The 22,869-nt window shown below is 42.0% G+C and overlaps 1 protein-coding gene across 6 annotated transcripts in view; it reads left to right on the top strand.

The window, feature by feature from the left end:
* LOC133474142 (transcription initiation factor TFIID subunit 4-like) overlaps nt 1-22,869 on the top strand; it is a 222,666-nt gene that overhangs the window by 161,237 nt on the left and 38,560 nt on the right. For 5 of the 6 annotated variants that reach the window (XM_061765515.1, XM_061765514.1, XM_061765512.1 and 2 more), the window contains one exon: nt 3,941-4,063. In XM_061765515.1, coding sequence (XP_061621499.1) covers nt 3,941-4,063 — 123 coding nt within the window. Of the gene's footprint in view, nt 1-3,940; nt 4,064-6,736; nt 7,035-22,869 lie in introns of those variants that run through there. The other variant, XM_061765511.1, reaches the window with a different exon arrangement.

Below are 22,869 nucleotides of genomic sequence, written 5' to 3'. Positions count from 1 at the left end.
ACCCAAAATGTCTCAAGAAGCCACCCATTTCCAGATTTCTTCTACCAATTTAAAAAAAAAAAAAAACAGCCCATGGAGCCAGTTTCACTTACCCAGCTGAATTTTGGTAGACATGTCTTTTATGAGTAGACCTACAAAAAAGTGTCAAGAGGCCATGGTTGAAAAGACACAGGAAATGTGACATTTTGTTTTTAAAGTTATTATTATTATTTATAGTTAAAGCTATAGCATTTTGGCAGTCTCCAGAAGACATCCATCCATCCATTTTCTTTACCGCTTATCCCCACTAGGGTTGCAGGCTGCTGGAGCCTATCCCAGCTATCTTTGGGTGGGAGGCGGGGTACATCCTGATCCGGTCGCCAGCCAATCGCAGGGCACATAGAAACAAACAACCATTCGCACTCACACCTACGGCCAATTTTTACAGTCTTCAATCAACCTACCACGCATGTTTTTGGGATGTGGGAGGAAACCAGAGTGCCCGGAGAAAATCCACCCAGGCACGGAGAAAACATGCAAACTCCACACAGGCGGGGCCGGGATTTTAACCCTGGTCCCCAGAACTGTGAGGCAGATGTGCTAACCAGTCGCCCACTGTGCCGGCCTCCAGAAGACATGTATACCATTTTGTCTTTTTTTCCCAATGCAGACTCTGAAACCAGTTTCACTTATCCAGATTAATTCTGATAGGTATGTCTATCATGAGTAGATCCACAAAAAAAGTGTCTTGAAGCCATGCACGGGACACAAGAAGTGTGCCATTATGGTATGAAACTGGTAATTTTGCCCATTTACAGATTTTATCCTAACTCTAACCCTAACTGAAATTTGCTGCTTATGAACATTTTGAAAATTAAAGTAAAAATTAGTTTTTCGTCATGGTTTGTTGCAGGAGCATGTCAATGAAGTTTGTTGACTCAATAAATTTTTCAGGCATGTTCATTGTGATGAAAGCTTATATTGGTCTGGTGTATCACTCCCAATAATTGACTCAGGTGCACTCACTGAAATTCGAGAAACTTCAGTCCCCCAAAGCCACTATCAAAATTGGATAATGTATAAAAATTGCAAAAAATATAATTCATAGTGTGAGGCTGGAATGTTTGATGACTCTCAAAGTTTTGCAGGCGTGTTCATCCTTGTGAATGTTGATTTCGGTCCAGGAATGACCCCTAATAAATAATTGTTTTTTTTGGGTTTTTTTTGTAAATTCCACTCCTGAAGCCAGTTTAAGATCCATCCATACATTTTCTGTTCCGCTTATTCTCTCTGGAGCCCATTCCAGCTGACTCTGGGAGAGCGGCGGTGTGGACCCTGAACTGGTCGCCAGCCACTCGCAGGGCACATATAAACAAAGAAACGTTCGCACTCACACTCATACCTATGGGCAATTTAGAGTCTTCAATTAACCTACCATGTATGTTTTTGGGATGTGGGAGGACACAGGAGTAGCCGGAGAAAACCCACGCAGGGTCGGCGTAACTCTGCGAGCGGGCAGGTTAGACCGGGTTGTCGTAATCTCGCAGATGCTCGCAGCCAGCATGTTTAACCAAAGGGGCTGTTTGCGCCTATGGGCGTAAACACAGCCAACTTTAATCGCCGCGATTCAAAGCGACCTTTTCATTCATTCCCTTTAAGTGAGGCGCAATGCCAGTCTCGCATGCATGGAGAGAGTGATCATTGTCACTTGGCCGGTGTGACAACAGGCATCGAGATCAAATACAGGATGAGCTGGTGATAACCGCGGGCAACTTAAATATGTCCGGGGACCTCATTAAGCCATACCCACCCATGTATGATCCTACGTGCTTGTGCCCCCTCACCCCACCATAGCTGCATGCTTGCCAGTGGGGTGATGATAATAATGATAATACAGTATGTTCAATGAATTGCTTTCTACAACAGAGGGTTCAATGTCCGCTCGTCACGTATTTATGAATGAAATATGTCTGATCCAGCCCAAATGTCCGCAGAGCTCATGTATGTCTGACCACCCTGTGAGGAGATGGGCTAGACCCGGTTTTAGTACTTTTGTGGACCAGCGTACCCCCAGCGCATTTAAAATGGGACGTCTGCGCTGGTATGAGTGTCACCACAGCCGACTTCAATCCTGTCCAATCAAAGCGGGTTAATGCATACCCTTTAAAAGCTTCAATTTTGTTTTAACATACAATGGGTTCAATATTTTGTTTTTTTATGGACGTCATAGGCGCTACACAGGAAAAGGCTTAATGTCCATAAAATCCAAAATAATGGGCCAATAGTTATGATTCAGAGGTTGAATCATATGTAGAGATGTCCACATAAATTTTAGTGACGACTGAGCACAGTTTTGGACATTAAGCTGCGCTTAGCTTTTTGTCATACTGGGCATCTATGCAGAGGAAAAAGCTTCACGTCCATAAAATCAAAATGTTGGGCCGATTGTTCTAATATTTTCAGAGGTTAAAGTGGACATGATAAGAGATGCCCACATCAATTTTGGTGATGATTGATGACAGTTTTGGAACATTAAGCTATGTTAAGCGTGTTCTTTATAGGATACGGCTTAACATCCATAAAAGCCAGAATATTGTTCTAATATTTTCAGAGGTTGAAGTAAGCATAGGTAGAGATGTCCATGTACCTTTTGGTGACGATTCAGCACAGTTTTATGACATTAAGCAATGTTAAGCTTTTTTACATTATTTATTTTAGACCGTCCTCTCGGCAATCTATGCATGACTGGAGTATTGAACGTTAGCGTTATACCCTTACCAAATACAGAATGAGTTGGTAACAAATCGCTGGTGACTTAGAGTAAATGTGTCCGTGGACCTCATACGAATGTAGCGCCCGGGAGTCTGCCATTTTGGTTTGAAGGGTCAATTTTGCCTTTATTTCCTTCCATCTTTCGACGACAAACTTGTCCTATAGATTTTGAAGAAAACCAATTTACTTATACTAGACAAATAAAACCAACAAACACAAAACTCTAATAACCCAGTTATCGCTTATATGTGGCTCACAGTAGGGCTGGGAATTCCTTAAACCATATAGAGATGCAGTATTTTCCCAATGGTGCAGATATATTGGAAGAAAACAACATACGATACATTATCTGCTGAAGAATGAATAACAAAACATTTATATTGAATATGATAACACACAACCGTGTGTCCTTAAAACGTCTAATTTTCCAAAATTAAGACCTTCATCTGTCCTTAAAAATGACACTTGTCATGAACGGAACAGAGGATAGGACCCAAAAATTCATGACTCCAAAACAAATGGGCAGTTTAAAAAAAGAGAGGTCTAATATACAGGCAGAGGTCGGTACACAGGCAGGCAATCCAAAAAAGGCAACAGTATCCAAAAACATGAGGCAAAATGGCGAGGTTGATAATCAGAACAGGGCCTAGTCTTACTGTGAGTCTTTGACGTGGAAACAACGAATGCTGGAACGCGACGACAAGGTACAACGAACTGGCGACGAGAAAGAATGAGACACGAGGTTAAATGCATGGTGTAATTAGGGTGAACGAGGCACAGGTGGTGAAGATGCTCTCAGGAGCAGGTGTGTATGAAACGGGGAAGACAAAAAGCGGAACACACACCCATGACACACTTGTCTTAATTACCAAGAAATTTTTTATTTTATTATAATTATTAATCATTTTGTGAACCGCTTCTCCTCACAAGGGTCGCAGGTGTGCTGGCGCCTATCTCAGCTGACTTCGAGCGACACCCTGAACTGGTCAACAGCCAATCGCAAAAGAAAATTATTGTCAGTCGTAATTTAAGATAGATTTGCATTGTTTGCGTTCAAACATATTGATGCCTGAAAGCTATAAAAATCAAGTGGCATCAGGTTCTTCCTTGAGTTCCACAATTGACATTTTATGTAGATAAAAAGCACTTTTGTTTTACATTGGCATGCGTGCTTGTCTTTTTTTTCCAGATGCAGCAACAGGAACTTGCCCAGATGAGGCAGCGGGACGCTAACCTCACAGCACTAGCGGCAATCGGACCACGCAAAAAACGTAAGGTGGACTCGCCGGGGGCCACCCCATCAGGGACCGAGGTAAGAATGCAACGGTTTTTAAACACTAAATTGAAAGTACATGTAAACTAGGCATTCCCTTATTTTTTATTATTATTGTTCTTGTTGTTTTTATTTTTATTAATGTTTATATAATTTCCCTTACAAATATATCAACATGCCAAAGAAATAAATAACTTGAGGACTGTAACATAGAGTTAACACATTATAGCATATCATAACAATCGCCACGTAATGCTTATTATGCCCCTAGGGCTGTGAGGTGTATAGCGATGACATCAAAGCAATTTTAATGGTTGCTGTGAACACGTGAGGGATGCCGGCGGCGAGGCAAAATGCTAAAGAATGAAACAAATTTAGAACAATCCATGGGAGTTTACTCATTTATTACATAGATGGTAAATAGGAGTAAACCAGGAATTTACGAAATTGAAGGTTGGCTCTTAAAAGGGAACTGTATATTTTAAAGCAAAGCAGATTTATTTATATAGTGCATTTTAAACACAAGGTAATGCAATGTGCTTTACATGATTAAAAGCATTTAAAAACAAAGAAAAAAACAGCTTATAAACATTTAAAACAAAGAGAGGAGGAAAAAAAGTACAATTAAAACAGCGTGCAGTGCAAGAAATATCATTTAAAAGGGGAAATGCTCTAAAATGCATGAGAAAAAAGAAATGTTAGCACAATTCTTACTAAAACAACTCAATTTCATACAAGTACAGTGTTACTTTGACTTCTAAGTAGTCCAATTCATGAGTTACAGGCTACTTCTGGGTGGATTACCATCCATCCATCCATCCATTTTCTGAGCCGCTTGTCCTCACAAGGGTCGCGGGAGTGCTGGAGCCTATCCCAGCTGTCATCGGGCAGGAGGCGGGGTACACCCTGAACTGGTTGCCAGCCAATCGCAGGGCACACATATAAACAAGCAACCATTCGCACTCACATTCACACCTACGGGCAATTTAGAGTCTTCAATGAACCTACCATGCATGTTTTTGGGATGTGGGAGGAAACTGGAGTGCCTGGAGAAAACCCACGCAGGCACGGGGAGAACATGCAAACTCCACACAGGCGGGGCCGGGGATTGAACCCCAGACCTCAGAACTGTGAGGCAGACGCTCTAACCAGACGTCCACCGTGCCGCCTGGCTGGATTACCTTTCCATTAAATTACCCTCAATTCCCACTTAATTTCCATAATTCCCTTCAAAAGTTTCCAATTTTAAATATTTCAAAAATGTCACTTTCCATGAAACTTTCCAGAGATTTTCCTCAAATTTTCCACCGCTTTGTAACCCTAGTAATAGATATAACGATATAAGAATTTTGAGCTAACAAAAGCATAATGTTAGTCTCCCTTTTTTCTTATTGAATTTTGACAGACTTAAATGACTGCAGACGACTGCATAGCTAGCATTGTTCTGTGTTGGTTTTAGAAACAATACCCATAGCTAGACTCGTTACCGTTTCTGACAACGTTTCGTAGCGCCACGGACAGTACCTATTATAGGTCTTCTTTTAGTAGCAGGTTACAGAAAAAGCCTAAAAATACTTAGAAGGGCTCAAATAAATACATTTTTCAGTGAATACCATAATCCCCGCATATTCACAGTTCACTAGTCCCAAATTCACCTACTCAGGTTTTTTTTCTGTGGAACTTATCCCCAGCTATTCGCTTAAAAAACTCCCCTATTTTCTCTTTCTGAAACGCCATGAGATATTGCCAAAGCCTTCTCTAAATAGAGGAGTTAGTACAGTGATTTCTGTCAGGGAAGTATGTTGAAGGGATGCATCTTGACTAAGAGAAAAACCTATGTCGGGGGAGGAGCTAAGTTTAGCCTGAGTTGTTAGTGGAAGTTATGTAGAGTCTTCGCCGCATATACATTCAGGTGCCTTTTTCTTTTCTTTTTTAAATCAAATCATCTGTAAGCCATTTATTTTTGGGGGGTAATGTTATAAGATGACATTAAAATTATATTTAACTGTTTTGGGATTGTAGCTTGCGATAAAGTTACGCTCTAACGTATCAATATGGTGACAGCTTGACTTAAGAGTTTAATTTGTTCTGTGACCTAGTTTGTGATGGCATTTGATCAAATACATTTTCTACATTGAAATTAATTGAAATGCCATGAGTCCACTTAAACCCCCCCAAAAAAATATGTTTTTGTTACAGGTATTTGATGAAGAAAAATAGCACTGTTTTGTGCAGTAAGACATAATAAAAGAGAATGTAAATGAATAAAGTGGTTTTTGGAAGTATAATCAAGGCACACACAATGCACACACACATTAGTGTGTTGATGGGTGCCTTTAAGATGCGTGGCTTAGTGAGTGAGATCAGGTGATGGAGTCAGTCAAGTTGGCTGGTTAGTTCAGTTTGAGCGTCTGCTCCTTGCAAGTTTTTTCATTTAGTATTTGTGTTTGATAGACTTTCCACCGATCTGATCAGCTTGATCGATATCGGCCGATAATTAGCATTTTATGTTGATCGGTTTTAATGTCATAATTCGCTGATCTGATCAATGACTGTAAAAGACATTTACTCCACGTCGCCGTCGTGTACCGATCCAAAAGCTAGTTTATTTTTAGCCTTGTCACGTGTCTTGTGATGTAGTACTGTGACTATCTGACGGCCATTCATTCATTCATTCATTCATTCATCTTCCGTTCCGCTTATCCTCACTAGGGTCGCGGACATGCTGGAGCCTATCCCAGCTATCTTCGGGCGAGAGGCGGGGTACACCCTGAACTGGTCGCCAGCCAAGTTTTATTTCAATCTTGTCGGTGAAAAAACATTCGGCGGTGTGGGAGTTTTTTGCGGTGCCTCAGCCAGACAACACGTAATGCCTGGATCAGACTACAAGACAAATTTTGTCTTTCACGATTGCACTATGTCAGACTACTGTAATAAAATGTTGTATTCCGATACCACCGCATCCTGTCATTTACCAACACTGGGCTTTATCTTGTCAAATCAAACGCCACCGGATATACTCGTTACCATGGCGACGACAACAACAATAGATCACGCAAATCTATTGTGTGTGTGTGTGGGGGGGGGGGGGAATAATAAAATAAGCAAAAACGTGTGTTGGTCATAACCGATGCTCGGGAGAGGATGTTCATTCACGGATTGCTTGAGGGATGTACTTTTAATACGATACGGCTCGGAAGCATGCAACAAAATGTTCTGTAGCCTCGCAAGCTAGTGCTAGCACTAACAGTTCTACGTAAACATGTCGGCGTTCTGTTGAATCATGCTCAAAAGTTTTGGTGTGCGAGGTAATTGAATTACAATTAAGTAATTTAATTACACTAAGTTAGCACCCATTATTTCTGTCATGTTGTAATGTTGGTTTGACCTGACTGAAAATTTTAACTTATGTCAGTGGCCAATCCTTGAATGACATGTTTGAAAATGTTCAAAAATGTTGATCATTGTTTTCCAAAGTAAAAGCAGATGTTTGCAAATGTGTTATTTGGATGAAACACAAAGATAATCAGTCTGCTTTCATGGAGGACTACAGAAATCTGAGAATATTTACTTTTGAGGGGATGGAATTCTGAGGATTTTGACAATTTCAAGTTTAAACAGGGTCTCTAAACAATTACTCGATTGTCAAAATAGTTGTTGATTAATCTGATAATTGATTAGCTGTCGATTAGTTAAGTCAAGGCATCACTTTATCGGCAATCGTAAAAAAAAAAAAACAGGGGGCCTCAATTAGTCGTGTTTTTTTTTTTTTTTTTTTTTTGCTATTCGCGACTGTGCTTGGTCCTTAGATTCGACGTAAAAAAATAGGTAGGTGAGTTTGCATTTGGCAATTTGCGAATGGGCGACGGTTCACTGTAGTTTTCATGGTGGTAATAAAGAAAAGCACAGATTTAAGTGTCATATTCCGGGTCATACACGAAGTCTGTCGTGGCGCCACAAAGTCGCGTTTTCCCTTCGGGCTGTCCGCAGGAACATTTAAAATTCCACATATTCTCCCCGTACGTCTGATTCATCTCAAACGAGGCCGAGTTTTGAATGCAAAATCGGTCATTTGAATAACCCGCTTATATCGAGCCGCAGCGTTGTCTCTGCATGCCGGGCTTTAGTAAATGTGGCCGGTAAAAAGGCATAAATAATAAAATAAAAGCATTACTTCTGCTCCTTGAGCGCAGTGCCGAGCTCTTTCACATCGTTTTAGCCTGATGGGTATTAGCCTGCGACCTTCTGCTGAAGTCCAACAAAAAAGAAAGCTGTTTTCCTAAATGCAGTTATACAGCATAAACATGAATATACATTGTTCTGTTTTTATGTTTTTGTTTTTTTGGGGGTTAAATGTCCTGTTCATGTTTAATTAGAGAGGCATAAGCAGAGTCCTCTGGAGTGCTTGCAGAGAAGGAAGAGGAGGAGGGAATCTTAACTTATTTTCACTTGGATTTCACCTCCTCACATTTCTTCATTTCACATGGGCTGCGAGAGCCGGCGGCGTTCTCTTTCCTTTCTCCAGAGCAAAGTGAATGTGACTTTTCTAAGGGGGTCACAGGATGCCTGCAGGCCTGTGGGTGTTACTGGACTGTTGCCTGCTCTCAGCTTCACTGAGGGGCTTGTCATAGATTTCATCTCCACATAAATGAGCCGGGGGGGGCTCCCGTGGCCAGTAGCGCAGGCAGGCGGGCCGGCAGCCCAACGTTGCGGAGGGCCCACGCTGATTATTTCCCTCTGACATCGCATCCTGAGCTTTTCCTCATGAATCCCAGACAAAGGCGGCCCTTCAGTGCCGTGCCAGCGCCTAAATTATGAGCCGGATAATGGCCTTGTTGAGATCCTACTTCTGCTATACTATCCCATCCCTCCGTGTTTGGTCATTTGTGACACCTCTGTGACACAATTCAGGTGACACCGTTTCACTTCTTAGTTTTAATCTTGAGGGCGCAGGTCCCATTCTTGGGAAGGAATGATTGTTGCTGCACTGAAGTAGATTTTTCAGGTATCTCTACTTTACTTGGGTATTTATTTTTCTGACTACTTTTTACTCCCTTGCATTTGTAAACAGATATTGGTGCTTTCTACCGCTTACTTCGGCAAAGTTACCCTCTTCAACCTCAGCAGATGACGACACAGTGTATAAAAGACATAAATAGAGACAGACAAAGTCAACTGTGGTTGAAATCTTAATTAATTGATTGATTGGTTGATAGATTGCACTGTTCCCCCAAGACTAGAATCTATTGGCATCACTGTACTCGTCGTCTAGCATCACAGGTTTGGTTCGCCTCCCGTAATAGTCTTTGCACTGTGTAATCCTAAACTCTGAAGATCCTAACGACTGTACGTAGGCTTTGTCCAAAATGGAGTGGCGTTTTTCAAGCAAAAATACACACAAATAGAGCAAAAAGAGCATGTGCAAGTGTGCTGTGACGAGACGCCCATTACGCTTCCTAGAGTGGCATGGTGTGATCGACACTGTCTGAAATGTTGATGCCTCTGATACAAGAAGAGCGATTCTCAAATAGAATTTATCAATATTTGTGCTACTTCAGTCATTTGAGGTACTGTATTTTCAGTATCGTATGAAATGAAATGAAATGAAAGTGGTGGTATCGATTAGCAGAAGCACAGTAGAAGCACAGTTACACAATCTCCCCACAGAAAGGCCAAAATTATTAGGGGCAGCCGAAACTAATTTGTGGTGGCCTTCCACAAATAACATTTCCAAGGCGTTAAATTAACCACAGAACAAAGTAAAGGCAGTCAACATCAAGTGGAGAAAATATGGCACAATAGTGACCATTACCAAGAAATGGAATTGAAATTGACGAAAATACAAGAAAACTGGTCAGGGACACTGCCAAGAGGCCAACAACAACATTGAAGGAGCTGCAAACATTTCTGGCTGTTTATTTCATGTGACAACAATCTCCTCTCATCTTCATATGTCTTGGGCTATGGCGTAAGGTGGCTAGACAGAAACGTTTTCTTACAAAGAAAAATATTCAAACCCAGCTATGTTTTGCAAAAACACACTTCATATCCCCCAAACACAAGTGGGAAAATGTGTAATGGTCCGATGAAACCAAGGTTGAACTTTTTGCCATAATTCCGAGACGTATGTTTGTCGCAAACACAAATCCGCTCATCACCATAAGAACACCGTACCTATAATGAAGCATGGTGCTCACTGCATCACGCTTTGAGGCTATTTTTTTTTTTCAGCTGAAACTGGGGCCTTGGTCAAGGTAAAGGGAATTATGAACACTTCCAAATACCAGTCATTGTTGACCTTCAGGCTTCTGCTGGAAAGCAAAAGGAACAACAACAACAACAAAAAGTCAGGAAAACATTAAACTTTATGTGGGGTTTAACTCTCATTTAACATGAGTTTGAATATGATCGGTTAACTCTAGTCTGAACACAGCCACATCCCCAGTTATAAGATGTGCACACATGTGCAATCACATTATCATAAATGCCTCGCAGTCTGTGTTGTGGTTTAACAAGGTTCATTGTGTTACCATAACTCCTTAACATTTTCCCACATTTCTCTCTTACCCAAGCAGAAGAAAAAGTAACCCCCACCAATTTACGTATCATTTAGATGAGAGTTTATACGTTAAGTTGCTTTCCACTGTGTTCCTATTAATTATACACATGCCAGCTCAAAATATTTAAGCATGAAAAGTATTGATATTTTGGTTTGAAATTCGATTTTTGCACACAAAGATCTGGTATCGCAGGTATTGATATTTCAGTATCGATCTGCACATCACTAATTGTCAGTTCACAACGTTAGCAAAGCTATGGGATCACGTTGTTTTGATAGCATGTCCAGGGATTTTCCTCTTCTCAGTACGAACACCGTGCAAGTAAATAAAGAGGAAAACTACTACTACTATGACTAGTTTTTCATTGTGTGAAGTTATTAAAACTGGTGTTGTATATAATTGACAGTAAAACATCAAACTAAAAAGTAAAGCTACTCTTTAGTTTGGTACTTAAGTACTGGTAAATTTCAGAGTCTGTACTTCTACTTTTACCATTTTTTTTTTTTTAAAACAAGTATCTGTACTGTTTAAGTAGAGTGTGAGTACTTTTGCAAATCTCTGCTGGGTCCTTTGGCTGGCTACTGGAGGACCGCCGAGGGCTGTGAAACCCAGTCAACACTGCGAGTGTCTGCAAACCGGGACGGAACAAAGGGCGCCTTACAGGACTCCGCAGGGAGGATTAGCTGCTAGGACCCAGCGATGGATCGCAGTTGGGGGTCGCTCAGTAGTACCCCCCCCCCCCTCCCCCATCCGCACCCCCATCCTGCAACCCCCTAATCAGCACTCGGTGGTTTTTGAAGTCGGGCATAAAAAGTCGAGGGTGAAGCACCTTGAGAAAGATGGAGGGATGGAGTGAAATGACAAAGGGGCAGCTGAGGGTCGACGGAAAGTTAACCGGACCTCTGTATGCACAGCAACAAGGGGTTACTCAAAGTCTTACTCATCTTCAAAGGTCCAAATCTGGGGCGGCGCGGTTGTGCATGTGGTTGACGCATCTGTCTCAAAGTCACAGGTTCTGGGTTCGAAATCTCCCTGTACCTGCATGCGTTTTCTACAGTATATTCCAAAGTCAGCTAGGATAGGGGTCGAAATACCTGAAAGTGGCATGGGACACTGAGAGATGGTGGGTGAAATACTGGAATTTCATCTGAGAAAAATCCTCAAATCTGGTAAATTAGGTTAGTGTTAGCACGACAATCTGTGCAAACCACTATTTTGCGCGATAATAATTAATTGAACTACGAGAATGAATGCAAAGGCATGGGTGGTAAATGTTTGCGTTATAATTAATATGATCCCTCCTTTTGCCTCCGTTTTCTGTACCGCTTATCCTCACTAGGGTCGCGGGCGGGCTGGAGCCTATCCCAGCTATCTTCGGGCGGGAGGCGGGGTACACCCTGAACTGGTCGCCAGCCAATCGCAGGGTACATATAAACAAGCAACCATTCGCACTCACATTCACACCTACGGGAAAGTTAGTCTTCAATTAACCTACCACGTATGTTTTTGGGATGTGGGAGGAAAACGGAGTACCCAGAGAAAACGGGAAGAACATGCAAACTCCACACAGATTTGAACCCCGGTCCTCAAAACTGTGAGGCGGATATGCGAACCAGTCCGCCACTGGGCTGCCAGAAATAGACTAAACAACTAGAAATAATCCACAGAGTAAAATAAAAAAATAGTCCATGACATGCGCTGTCACGCACAGGCACATGCTCAATGTACACATCCTATCATTAATGCAATCGCTCCCATTGCCACTTATCCATGATAACCTCCACCCTGCACAGGAGAAGCGACTGGAAATAATCCACTGAGTCAAAAAAATTGTCCACAAAACGCTCTGTCACACAAATACGTATAAACTCTCAATGTTGAATGTGTCATAATCAATATGACCACCCCTCTCGCCAGTTACTCATGCTAACCACCATCTTCCACACCAAAAATAAAGAGAACAGCTGAAAGTATTCTACAGCAGGGGTTCTCAGACTTGGGTCCACAGACCCCTCGGGGTCTGTGAGCCGCAGCTTGGAGGGCCGCAATATAATTTGCAATAAATAAATGTATCATTGAAAAAAAGTGGATAGCTACATATGGGAACCATTACTTCTCCCTACCTTAGCTTTAGGCCAATGGACCATATGCACGGCAACGCCTTAAGCATTTCTGGTGGAAAGGTTAGGTTGGGTACAGGGCTAGACTCTGACGCCCCCCAAGCCGCCCTTTGCGGGTCCATTTGCACTGTGGGTAACACAACCACTACCACTAGCCACTTTTTATTCACTTGTTTGTACAGTGCCCAAATTCTGCCGCTATGCTGCTGTCTGTCGCTCATCCACTCTGCTTGCCACTTGGCTCCTCCTCCTCCCCCTCCTCGTTGAGTCCACACAGACACACACACACACACACACACACCTCATCTACTTGTTTTTTTTTTCAGGCAAGTTTTAGCAAGCTTATTTCAGCGTTTTTTTTTTCATTGTGTAATTTGCATCTTTGCAAACTCAACAAAGATATATGTAACTGTCAGCACCCATGTCCGCCGTTATACAATATAACGCAGGGTTTTATAGTTGTGGAAGTTGCGTCTTTGTGACATAAAGATACTGTAAATGTAACTTCACTGTTGCACGTTCAAGAAACACAAGAAAATCAGTCAATGAATGATGCCAGAGTCAGAGATGCCAGAGTCATTAGAAATACAACATGAAACCTAAAGTACGTATGTGAGGTGTCTGCGAACAAATATTAATTTAGTAACAACTATTTTATGAACACTAAAACTACAATAATTCCTAAACAGTCTCTCACATAACTCCCACATCCATTCCACAATTAATATAAGATATTAAGATACAAGATATACAGCAGCCCTTCGCAGCTGACTTTGGGCGAGGGGCAGGGCAGATCCTGAACTGGTCGCCAGCCAATCATAGGGCACATATACTGTAAAAAAAAAAAAAAAACACTCACAATCACACCTACGGGCAATTTAGTCTACAGTGCATGTTTTTGGAATAATGTCAGAGGAAACCAGAGTACCTCTAATAATTTTTAACATAATTATCCAACAAAACAAAATTGTGGCTAGTACAAATGCCAAGCGGCTAGTGACTCTGGGGAAGTGATTAGCCACAGTGGCTGGTGAGCAAAAAAGTTAGTGTCAAGCCCTGGTTGGGTATGAGTGTCCAGTGTCTGTTTTTGTTAAACTACTGGGATGTAAAAAAAAAAAAAAAACTTCATTCTTTAAAACTGTGATAACATTAGGTTGTGTAATAGGTATATTCAATCGTTCGGTGCTGGTACTTTTCAAGGTCAGAATTTCATCCATCCATCCATTTTCTGAGCCGCTTCTCCTCACTAGCTCTCCGTCGCTGGCGCGCTGGAGCCTATCCCAGCTATCATCGGGCAGGAGGCGGGGTACACCCTGAACTGGTTGCCAGCCAATCGCAGGGCACATACAAACAAACAACCATTCGCACCTACGGGTAATTTAGAGTCTTCAATTAACCTACCGTAGAACAAAAGACGTTTTTGAAAAATATACTGTTGTCCTTTTTTTTCCAAAACCAAAAATGCAGTATTACAATAATAAAGTTAGATTTTTGAAGTACTTTTCTTACATTATGGCTTTCTACCCTTGTTAAACTATGACTTAATATCATAATTTAAAGATTTTATCTGGGAAAAATACAACTCTATTCTCGTAAGATTGCGACTTTTCATACTGACAAAATATACCTTTGATTATGTAAAGATTACGGCTTTTTTTTTTTTTTTTTTTTTTTTAACTTTATTCTCATAAAACTGAACAACTATAACTATTGAACTTGTTCTTCTTAAATATGAATGTTACATTACAAATGTTTCTCAAAAATGGGCAACTTTTAAATTCCTGTGCCATTACAGGTGCATGTGGTAGTTATGTTAGTTGGTGTTAGGATTAAGATGGTGTCTCACATTTCCGGGGTCCTTGAACCCAAAATGTTCAGGAACCTCTGATTACCCAAAAATAGTCCATGCCACACAGATGTTCACTGTACGTCATGTAAAACTAATTAATACGATGGCTCCTCTTTCAAGTTATTCATGATAGCTGCTACCTTGCACAATAGAAATAGACTAAATGGCTTGAAATATGTTACTTCCACTTGAACAACACAGCTACGTAGTTGTTGCTAGGAGCGTTGAAACATCCTTGACACATTTAAGACTTATCATGGACTTATCATGGAGGGTCTTGTTTGTCAATGCTAAAATGGCATTTCCTGGGCGCTCTATCGGATGTCTTCCATTTTACCTTCTTCCTTTGAGGCCCTAGATCAGAAAGAGCGAGGCAATGGAGTGAGAAGGGTGGAGGGGGGAAGCACGAGGAAAACGGATGCCCTTTCCTCCAGCTAAATTAACCAGAATCACGTGGAAAACAATCTGAGTCTCCAATGAAGAAAAGGGGGAGTGGAGTAGGGGGGGGACCATTAAAATGAGCCGCAAGCTATGGACTGCACCCAATATCACTAAAGCTGCACTCACTACAGATGTGGAGGCTGGCTCACAGGCAAAACCACGCTCTGTTCTATAGCTACAATTAAAATCAACCTCGCTGCCAAAAGTGGGAGGGGTGGGTGGTACGGGAGGGTTAGAAAGGCAGACATGGAACATCAAAGACAGATTGAAATGTGTAGTCAGTAATAAGAGAGGTCTCCCAGCCCCCCGAGGTCCTCCACGGTCCCCCTTGTTAATGAGAAATTTTGACCTCTGGTTTGTGAGTTAAACTTGTAATCTCGGTTAATGAAGTAAATCAATCCCAACTCTCGAGTGTCTGTTTCTTTTCACCCCCCTCTTGCCACTGTCCCTCCATCTTTAGCCCTTCTTCTTGGGGTCTTCCGCCAGACAAACAGGAAGCTAACAAAGCGCCAAGGTTTCCGGAGCTGGAGGGAGGGAGGGCGCGAGTGAGGCACTGGCTCAGACCAGCCGGGGTGGGATGTTTAGTTAAGGGGACCGGTCGAGTGAAAGCGAGAGGGGTTAAACGTGGTAGTTAAGTGGGTTCCCCTCCCACGGGCTTGATGTCTTTTGCCCCTGTTGGGGGTTTGGTGGATTATGTCATGCCTACTGAATGGTTCTACTCCTCCTACTCGCCTGTAATGTACAAGGATGCCATTAACCCTTTATCAGTGTGAGTGGTTATCACTTCTGCATCACAGCTCTGAGGTGTCTACCTTCCCGTGTGGCGTTTGCACATTCTCCCCGTGCTTCCATGGGTTTTCTCTGGGTACTCCAGCTTCCTCCCGCATTCAAAAAACTTGCATAATGCGTTCATTGAAGACTCTAAATTGTCTGAAGGCGTGAATGGTTGTTTGTCTATACTGTATGTGCCCTGTGATTGGCTGGCATCTAGTCCAGGGTGTACCCTGCCTTTTGCCCGCAGTCAGCTGAGATAGCCTTCAGTACAGCTGTGAGTAGATGGATTAATGGTCACTGCCATGCATTTAAGACAAAAAAAAAATGCCTCCATTAAATAGATGCCTGGCGGCACGGTGATCGACTGGTTAGAGCGTCTGCCTCACAGTTCTGAGGACTAGGGTTCAATCCCCGGCCCCGCCTGTGTGGAGTTTGCATGTTCTCCCTGTGCCTGCGTGGGTTTTCTCCGGGCACTCCGGTTTCCTCCCACATCCCAAAAACATGCATGGTAGGTTAATTGAAGTCTCTAAATTGCCCCTAGGTGTGAATGTGAATGTGAATGGTTGTTTTTTCTTTATATGTGCCCTGCGATTGGCTGGCAACCAGTTCAGGGTGTACCCCGCCTCCTGCCCAATGATAGCTGGGATAGGGTCCAGCACTCCCGTGACCCTTGTGAGGATAAGCAACTCAGAAAATGGATGGATGAATGGATAAATAGTTGCCTCCCTTTTGCATGTATATGTGATTGGTACTTTTGTGGAACTCGATCCATCCATTTTCTAGACCACTTATCCTAATTAGGGTGGCAGGTGAGTTGTAGTCTATCCCAGCTGACAATGGGCGAGCGACGCGGGGTACACCCAGGATTGGTGTCCAGCCAATCGCATGGCACATATAGAATACAAAATATTCACACTCACATTCACACCTAGGGACAATTTCTGTTATATGCATGTGTTTTTCACAACATAGTGAGAAGCTGACGATTTAAATCCAGAACCTCTCGACTACAAGGCAGATGGGCTAACCGTATATATTAAACTCAGTTTCACTTGACATAGTTTGGAATTTTCCATACCGCTTATCCTCATTAAAGTCGCAGGTGAGTTGGAGCCGATCACAGTTCGCTTTTGGCAAGAGTTGACTGGTCGCCAGCCAATATATAGACAGGGCACATATAGACAAACAAGCATTCACAACAATAGACAATTGACATAAATGTTTTCGGGATGTGGGAGGAAGCCAGAGTACCTGGAGAAAATCCACGCAAGTACGGGGGAGAGCCTACGAACTCCACCCAGGAAGACCCTACCAGAGATTTGAAGCCAGGTTCTCTGTCTGTGAGGCTGATGTGCCAACTACTTGAGTACCATGCTGCTTGGTGAAAATCGCTGGGGGAAACTTCTTTTACTCGCAATTGTAATAGTCCTGCTATTAACGCTGTGGGGAAAAAACACATTGAAACAACACACTTTAGCACAGTACTGTATCATCAGAGTGTAACGAGGTCCAGTCACCTCTAAGTGAAGCCAACCCCCCCCCCTCCAAAAGTGGATACACTGAGAGGCTGGCTATCTGTTTTCTAAAGTCAAGAAGATTGCGATAATAGTTTGACTCGGCATCTCAAGGCTCTGGCTTGTTCGCAACAAGGACACACAAAAGGCTTTCCCGATGCTCGCAGGGCCTGCTTGGCTGGATGCCAGGAACGTTAATTAGCTGCCGTTTGCCAACTTCCCAGTGCACAGGTTAGAACACTAAGAATGCAATGTTGAACGGTATGCACATGATTGTTTTCACAATGTTATAATTCCTTATGAAATGAAAACATTATGAGCTTCATGTTCAGTAATATTAATTCACAAGCTATATCAAACTATATTGTTTTGTTTTTTTTATACCAGAAAAGCACTTAGGCACTGACCTTAGCCAAGGCCATTTACCAGCATACTCTTGAATTTTGTCATTAAAGGTGTCTTTGTGTTGGGAGCCCTGTCCACTGCATGCCCCATAATCTGTGTGCTAATCGTGTAAAGTGTGATTCCGCCACTTGGTGATGAAGTGCTACATACACCAGCGAAAATTCAATCTATGCTGTCTGTATGGTGGTGCGGGTGGGCTGTGCAGTTTGCTCGCTTTTATTAAACTTGGGTCTCAACAAGTAGCCACCGCTGTAGCTCCACCCCTATTCGTCATGGTAAGAAAAGTCGTACTCGCCCTTGGCCTCACAGTAAATCATCTTATTTGCATGAGACAGGCGCACCCCCTTAAAACTGGCTGGTTTACAGCGAGGATAAAAACAGATGGTGTGTGATGAAAAAGCTTGATTTAAGCAGGCAGTAGCCTCTTTCTCACCTAGTTTCTGTAAAAGTGGTCATAACAGTAGATCCACCAATGATCTGGCTTTGCCTTGACACAGAACCCAGCAAAGACGACGGGTATTAAGCGCTTTCACATAGCAACACAGCAGCACGCAGTCAGATAATAAGATCATGTCCGGTTGTAAAAAAAAAAAAAAAAAGCTCAGTACCTTGACTTGTATATCCAATCAATATTCCCCCTTGAAATTAATTGAAATTTCATTCATCTTTTCCAGCCCCCAAAAACCACTACAATTGATTTTATGTAGTTTTAATGAAGACAAATAGCACTGTATTGTATAAAACCATAATAAAGCATAATGCAAAATAAAAAAAAGAAAGTCAGTGGTTTTATAAAGCATAATTCGAGTATGTTGGGACAAGCAGGGAGTCCCAAAAACTGTCCACCTGAGCTGTATGCCTTTAAGAGGGGCGTGGCCTTGTAAGTGACATCAGGAACATGACTGGTTCGTCTCTGTGAGCTTCTCGATGTGATTTTTGGCCTACTGTAGCTGCTTGCGAGTGTTCTCATTTTGTATTTGTGTGTCAGACGGTTTGTACCACTCAATAAACCGCTGAACATGCATCGCCGACTGCGAGTATCCTTTTTCCCCCCTTTTCACTCGTGCTGCAGCGTCTCTGAAGCTTGCACGTAAATCAAATTTTGGCTCACAACACAAAGGAAAAAATCGACCACGCGATCGTCCGTAACTTGAAAAACGTCTAAGTTGGGGCACTTGTAAGTCAAGGTGCCTACTTGATCCATGAAAACTGCTTTTAGCACAACTGGGCAGGAAAAGTGAGTGTGAAACTGTACACCCTGCATTGCACAATACCTTTAGACACAAGGTCTTACCAACTCTGTTAGGGCTCTGATACTATTTCAGAAGTCTGAAAATTGTACAGTCGACTTTGTCCATGCGTTTCATGCTGGTGCTGTTCACACGGAATAGCAACAAACGCAGGAAATTCCTGGCTTTAATAGTCAGTGGGGAAAGGTCTCAAGTGTGGCATGCTTACTTTTGGAACTTTTGTTTTGTAGAACGTACATTCATACGTCTACCTAAATGTACATATAGCGCTTACAGTGTAATGGTGCTATTGAGATAAGATGCGTCTACACATCCATATTAATGCCGCTCGCTCATTTCCGTTTGGCCCTGCAATAATGGTTAAATATACAATTTTGACAACAAAGTTGTGCCTGGGGCGCTTCAAAAAGATACCCATCTTAAAGAAATTAATTACCTCCCTTGTTAATCTTCATATAATTAAATTTCTCAAAAGAATGAATCCGTCCGCCGAGCCACTACGGAGGCGTGCTGACGAAGGCTGGGATCTCAAGCTGCAGCCAGTTGGCCAGGGGAGCCGGGGAAGCGCAAACCCACTCGTCGCGGCCTACGCCTTCTGCGGAAGAAAACCACTCCTGGGGGGTCGGGATAAATACCAAAACCTCTGAATTTCTGACTGCGTGATAACGTCGTGAAACGGCAACAAAGCGCAGGCACTGCTAATGAAGTCATCAACACAACCCCTATGAAAGTGCAGAGTCTTTGGAGACATCACTTCAACTCCCGTTACTTCTTTTGTTGGAAAAACTGCTAGCATGTTAGCATTTTATCAAATCTCCCGCACCTGAATACAGGGCAATAATTAAAAATCCACACCCATCTGCCCTAGTGTTTTGGTTATTCGGAATCTTCGGAATATGTTAGCGTAACAGGTGATCGTATGTCATCATTTTAGCAACCTCCTTTTTTTGAAGAAGAAGAAGAAGAATAGTTCATTAATTGACAACTCTAAATTGCCTGTAGGTGTGAATGTGAGTGCGAATGGTTGTTTGTTTATATGTGCCCTGCGATTGGCTGGTAACCAGTTCAAGGTGTACCCCGCCTCCTGCCCGATGATAGCTGGGATAGGCTCCAGCACGCCCGCGACCCTAGTGAAGAGAAGCGGCTCAGAAAATGGATGGATGGATGGAAGAATAGTTCACCTAAAGGAACAGCCAAGTGAGCAAGCTCAAATTTGGGTTTAAAAAAAAAAAAAAAAAAAAAGGTGAATTCCATTCGAAATTTCTAATTCGTGTTTCTCATGTATGTTAACATACCAACTGCAAAAATGTTAGCATTCCACAAATGTTTAATTGGAAATAGTACCTGGATACAGGGCAAGATGTAAAGCCTTTTGCGATCGGCCACAGCGCTTTCATTTCCGAGGTTGTTATATTGCTGTCTTGTTACAGTTAGGTTTGTAAATAATGGGACATTTACACAATTCTCAACTTTTTGGCTCTAAACTTGACCACAATGATTTGAAATGTGCTTTAACTGCAGACTTTCAGCTTTATCTTGAGGTTATGTACATCCAAATCAGGTGAAGAATTTAGGAATTACAACGGTTTATATATACAGTTTGCATCCCACTTGTTAAGGGAACAAAAATAATGGGACAAATTAATAGATCAAACTCTCACTCTTTAATACGTGGTTATGAATCCTTTGCAGTCAATTACAGCTTGAAGTCTGGAATGTATAGCCATCCCCAGACGCTGGATTTCATCCCTGGTGAGGCTCTGCCAGGCCTCTGCTGCTTGTTCTTTGGGCATTTCCCCTTCAATTTTGTTTTCAGTAGGTGAAATGCATGCTCAATTGGATTCAGGTTAGGTGATTGATTTGGCCATTGCGTAACATTCCACTTCTTTGTCTTAAAAAAACTCTTTGGTTGCTTTCACAGTATGCTTCGGGTCATTGTCCATCTGCCCTGTGAAGCACCGTCCAATGAGTTCGGAAGCATTTTTGCTGAATATGAGCCGATAAGTGCCGGAAACACTTCAGAATTCATTCTGCTGCTTTTTTCAGCATTCACATCATCAAAAAATACAAGGGAAGCAGTTCCATTGGGAGCCATACAGGCAGATAAAATTATTTCAATGATGGGCAGGGGACAAGCGTGACAAAATTAAATAAATAAATAGTGAAATAATTTCATATTGAAATCAATAAATAAATATTGAAATAATCAAACATTGAAATAAGTAATGTATATCGAACATATAGTTCATTCCAGAACAGCTAGGGGGCCCCCAAATGGTCAGGGCCCCTTGACAGTTGACAGTTTTTCCCCTCTGTTCGACACTACGACGACGACTACTACTACTACTAATAATAATAATGAGCATAATATAAATGATAAATACTCTTGCAACTACTACTACTAAAAATATATGATTCAATAATAGCCATTACGTGTGTACCTCTGATTGGCTGGGAGAGGTCATATGGTCTTAGTACCTTACAAGAAGTGTTCATAAGGTTGGTACGTGCTATATGTTGCGTTGTCCTCTCGTTCACACACACTGTTGTCATTTTTCCGCTTTCTCGGAACATAAAAAAAAATAAAAACACCATCTAAAATTAGCTTGCGAAAATGGTGGCCGAGAACAAACAAGGCGGTCCATTAGCGAGGCCTGGGTTATTGGCTGCCTCGCCTCTTCTGGTGGCGGCCCCATTAAAAGTGGTAATGTGCGCCCGCAGCCGTGCCCGGGGAGCCATGAGGGGGCCACGGCGGGCATATTTCACATGCATCACACACACGCTCATGCTGGAATTAAATAGAGCAATGTTCCCCTAAAAAAAGACTGAAGTACATCTCTTTCTGATGTGCGTCCCGGGCAAAAAAAAAAAAAAAAAAAATCATTGATCTCAGAATGTCCCTTGGCAATTATAAAATATTAAATCCGAGTCGCACTTTTCGTCTAGGCTGAATTTTTTTTCCCTCTCTCTCCCCCCTCTCTCTCGTTCTCTCCCTAGCTTTTCACTGTTTTTGACCAGTTTAGAAAAAAAGTTAGAAATTATGATCTTTGTGTGAAAAAAAAGAAACTCACTTTTTGACATTTCTTTTGTTATAATTCTCGTATTGTTGATGCACGTTTTTAAATGACAGGGCATTCGACCATATTTTCCACCAGGTGCATGGCCTCCTTCACCCCTTTAAAGATAATATTTGAAATAGTAAATTACAATAATGATTATGATATATATTTTTAAAAAGGCAGTTTAAGTGTGCCTTTTTGTTATGCATCAGTTCTGTGATTTATTTTATTTTTTTGCCTTCTTGACACCTTTAATAACAATAAGAATAAGAATAATAATATTACGAAAACATTTTAAAATTAACTAATAATACTAATAGTAAATGATATTCCTACTGCTGCAACTACTACAAATAGTAATAATAATACGTACAAAAAAAATAAACATTCCAATTTCTCTCACACATGAAACAAGAGTGAATAGCTTAAACATGTTCCATCATCAGCTGTGCCTATACCATCGACTGCAGTGTGTGTGACATTTTTAATTCTGAGGATCTTTCTTTTTTTAGCGTATTCAGCACATTTTTCACTGCTGTTGCCTTCTTGACCCCTTTATGACCCTTTATAACCATTCATGATCCTCCCCGAAATCATGAACGTGACATGCATGTCGATAGATATCATCTGCCAGCTGTTTGACAAGCGACTTGGCTCATTAAGCCCCTGCGCTTGTTTGCCGTTTGCCTAATTAAGACGACAAATCCGTCGTTAAGTGCGTAACGTATGCTGCGTGTCCTGCTCTTCTATACGGAGGAGGTGAGGAGAAAAGGATGGCATCCGCTCGCTAACGCGTTGCCATTTAGCACAGCGCCTGTGATGTGGGAATTAGACATCCTGTGCTAATTAGGGAGGCCAATTAACTGTGAAAGT

The sequence above is a fragment of the Phyllopteryx taeniolatus genome, chromosome 2 (genome assembly GCF_024500385.1).
Source record: "Phyllopteryx taeniolatus isolate TA_2022b chromosome 2, UOR_Ptae_1.2, whole genome shotgun sequence".
NCBI classification, from domain to species: Eukaryota; Metazoa; Chordata; class Actinopteri; order Syngnathiformes; family Syngnathidae; genus Phyllopteryx; species Phyllopteryx taeniolatus.
The sequence above is the reverse complement of the archived record's forward strand: the minus strand, read 5'-3'. Positions and strand labels throughout refer to the sequence as shown.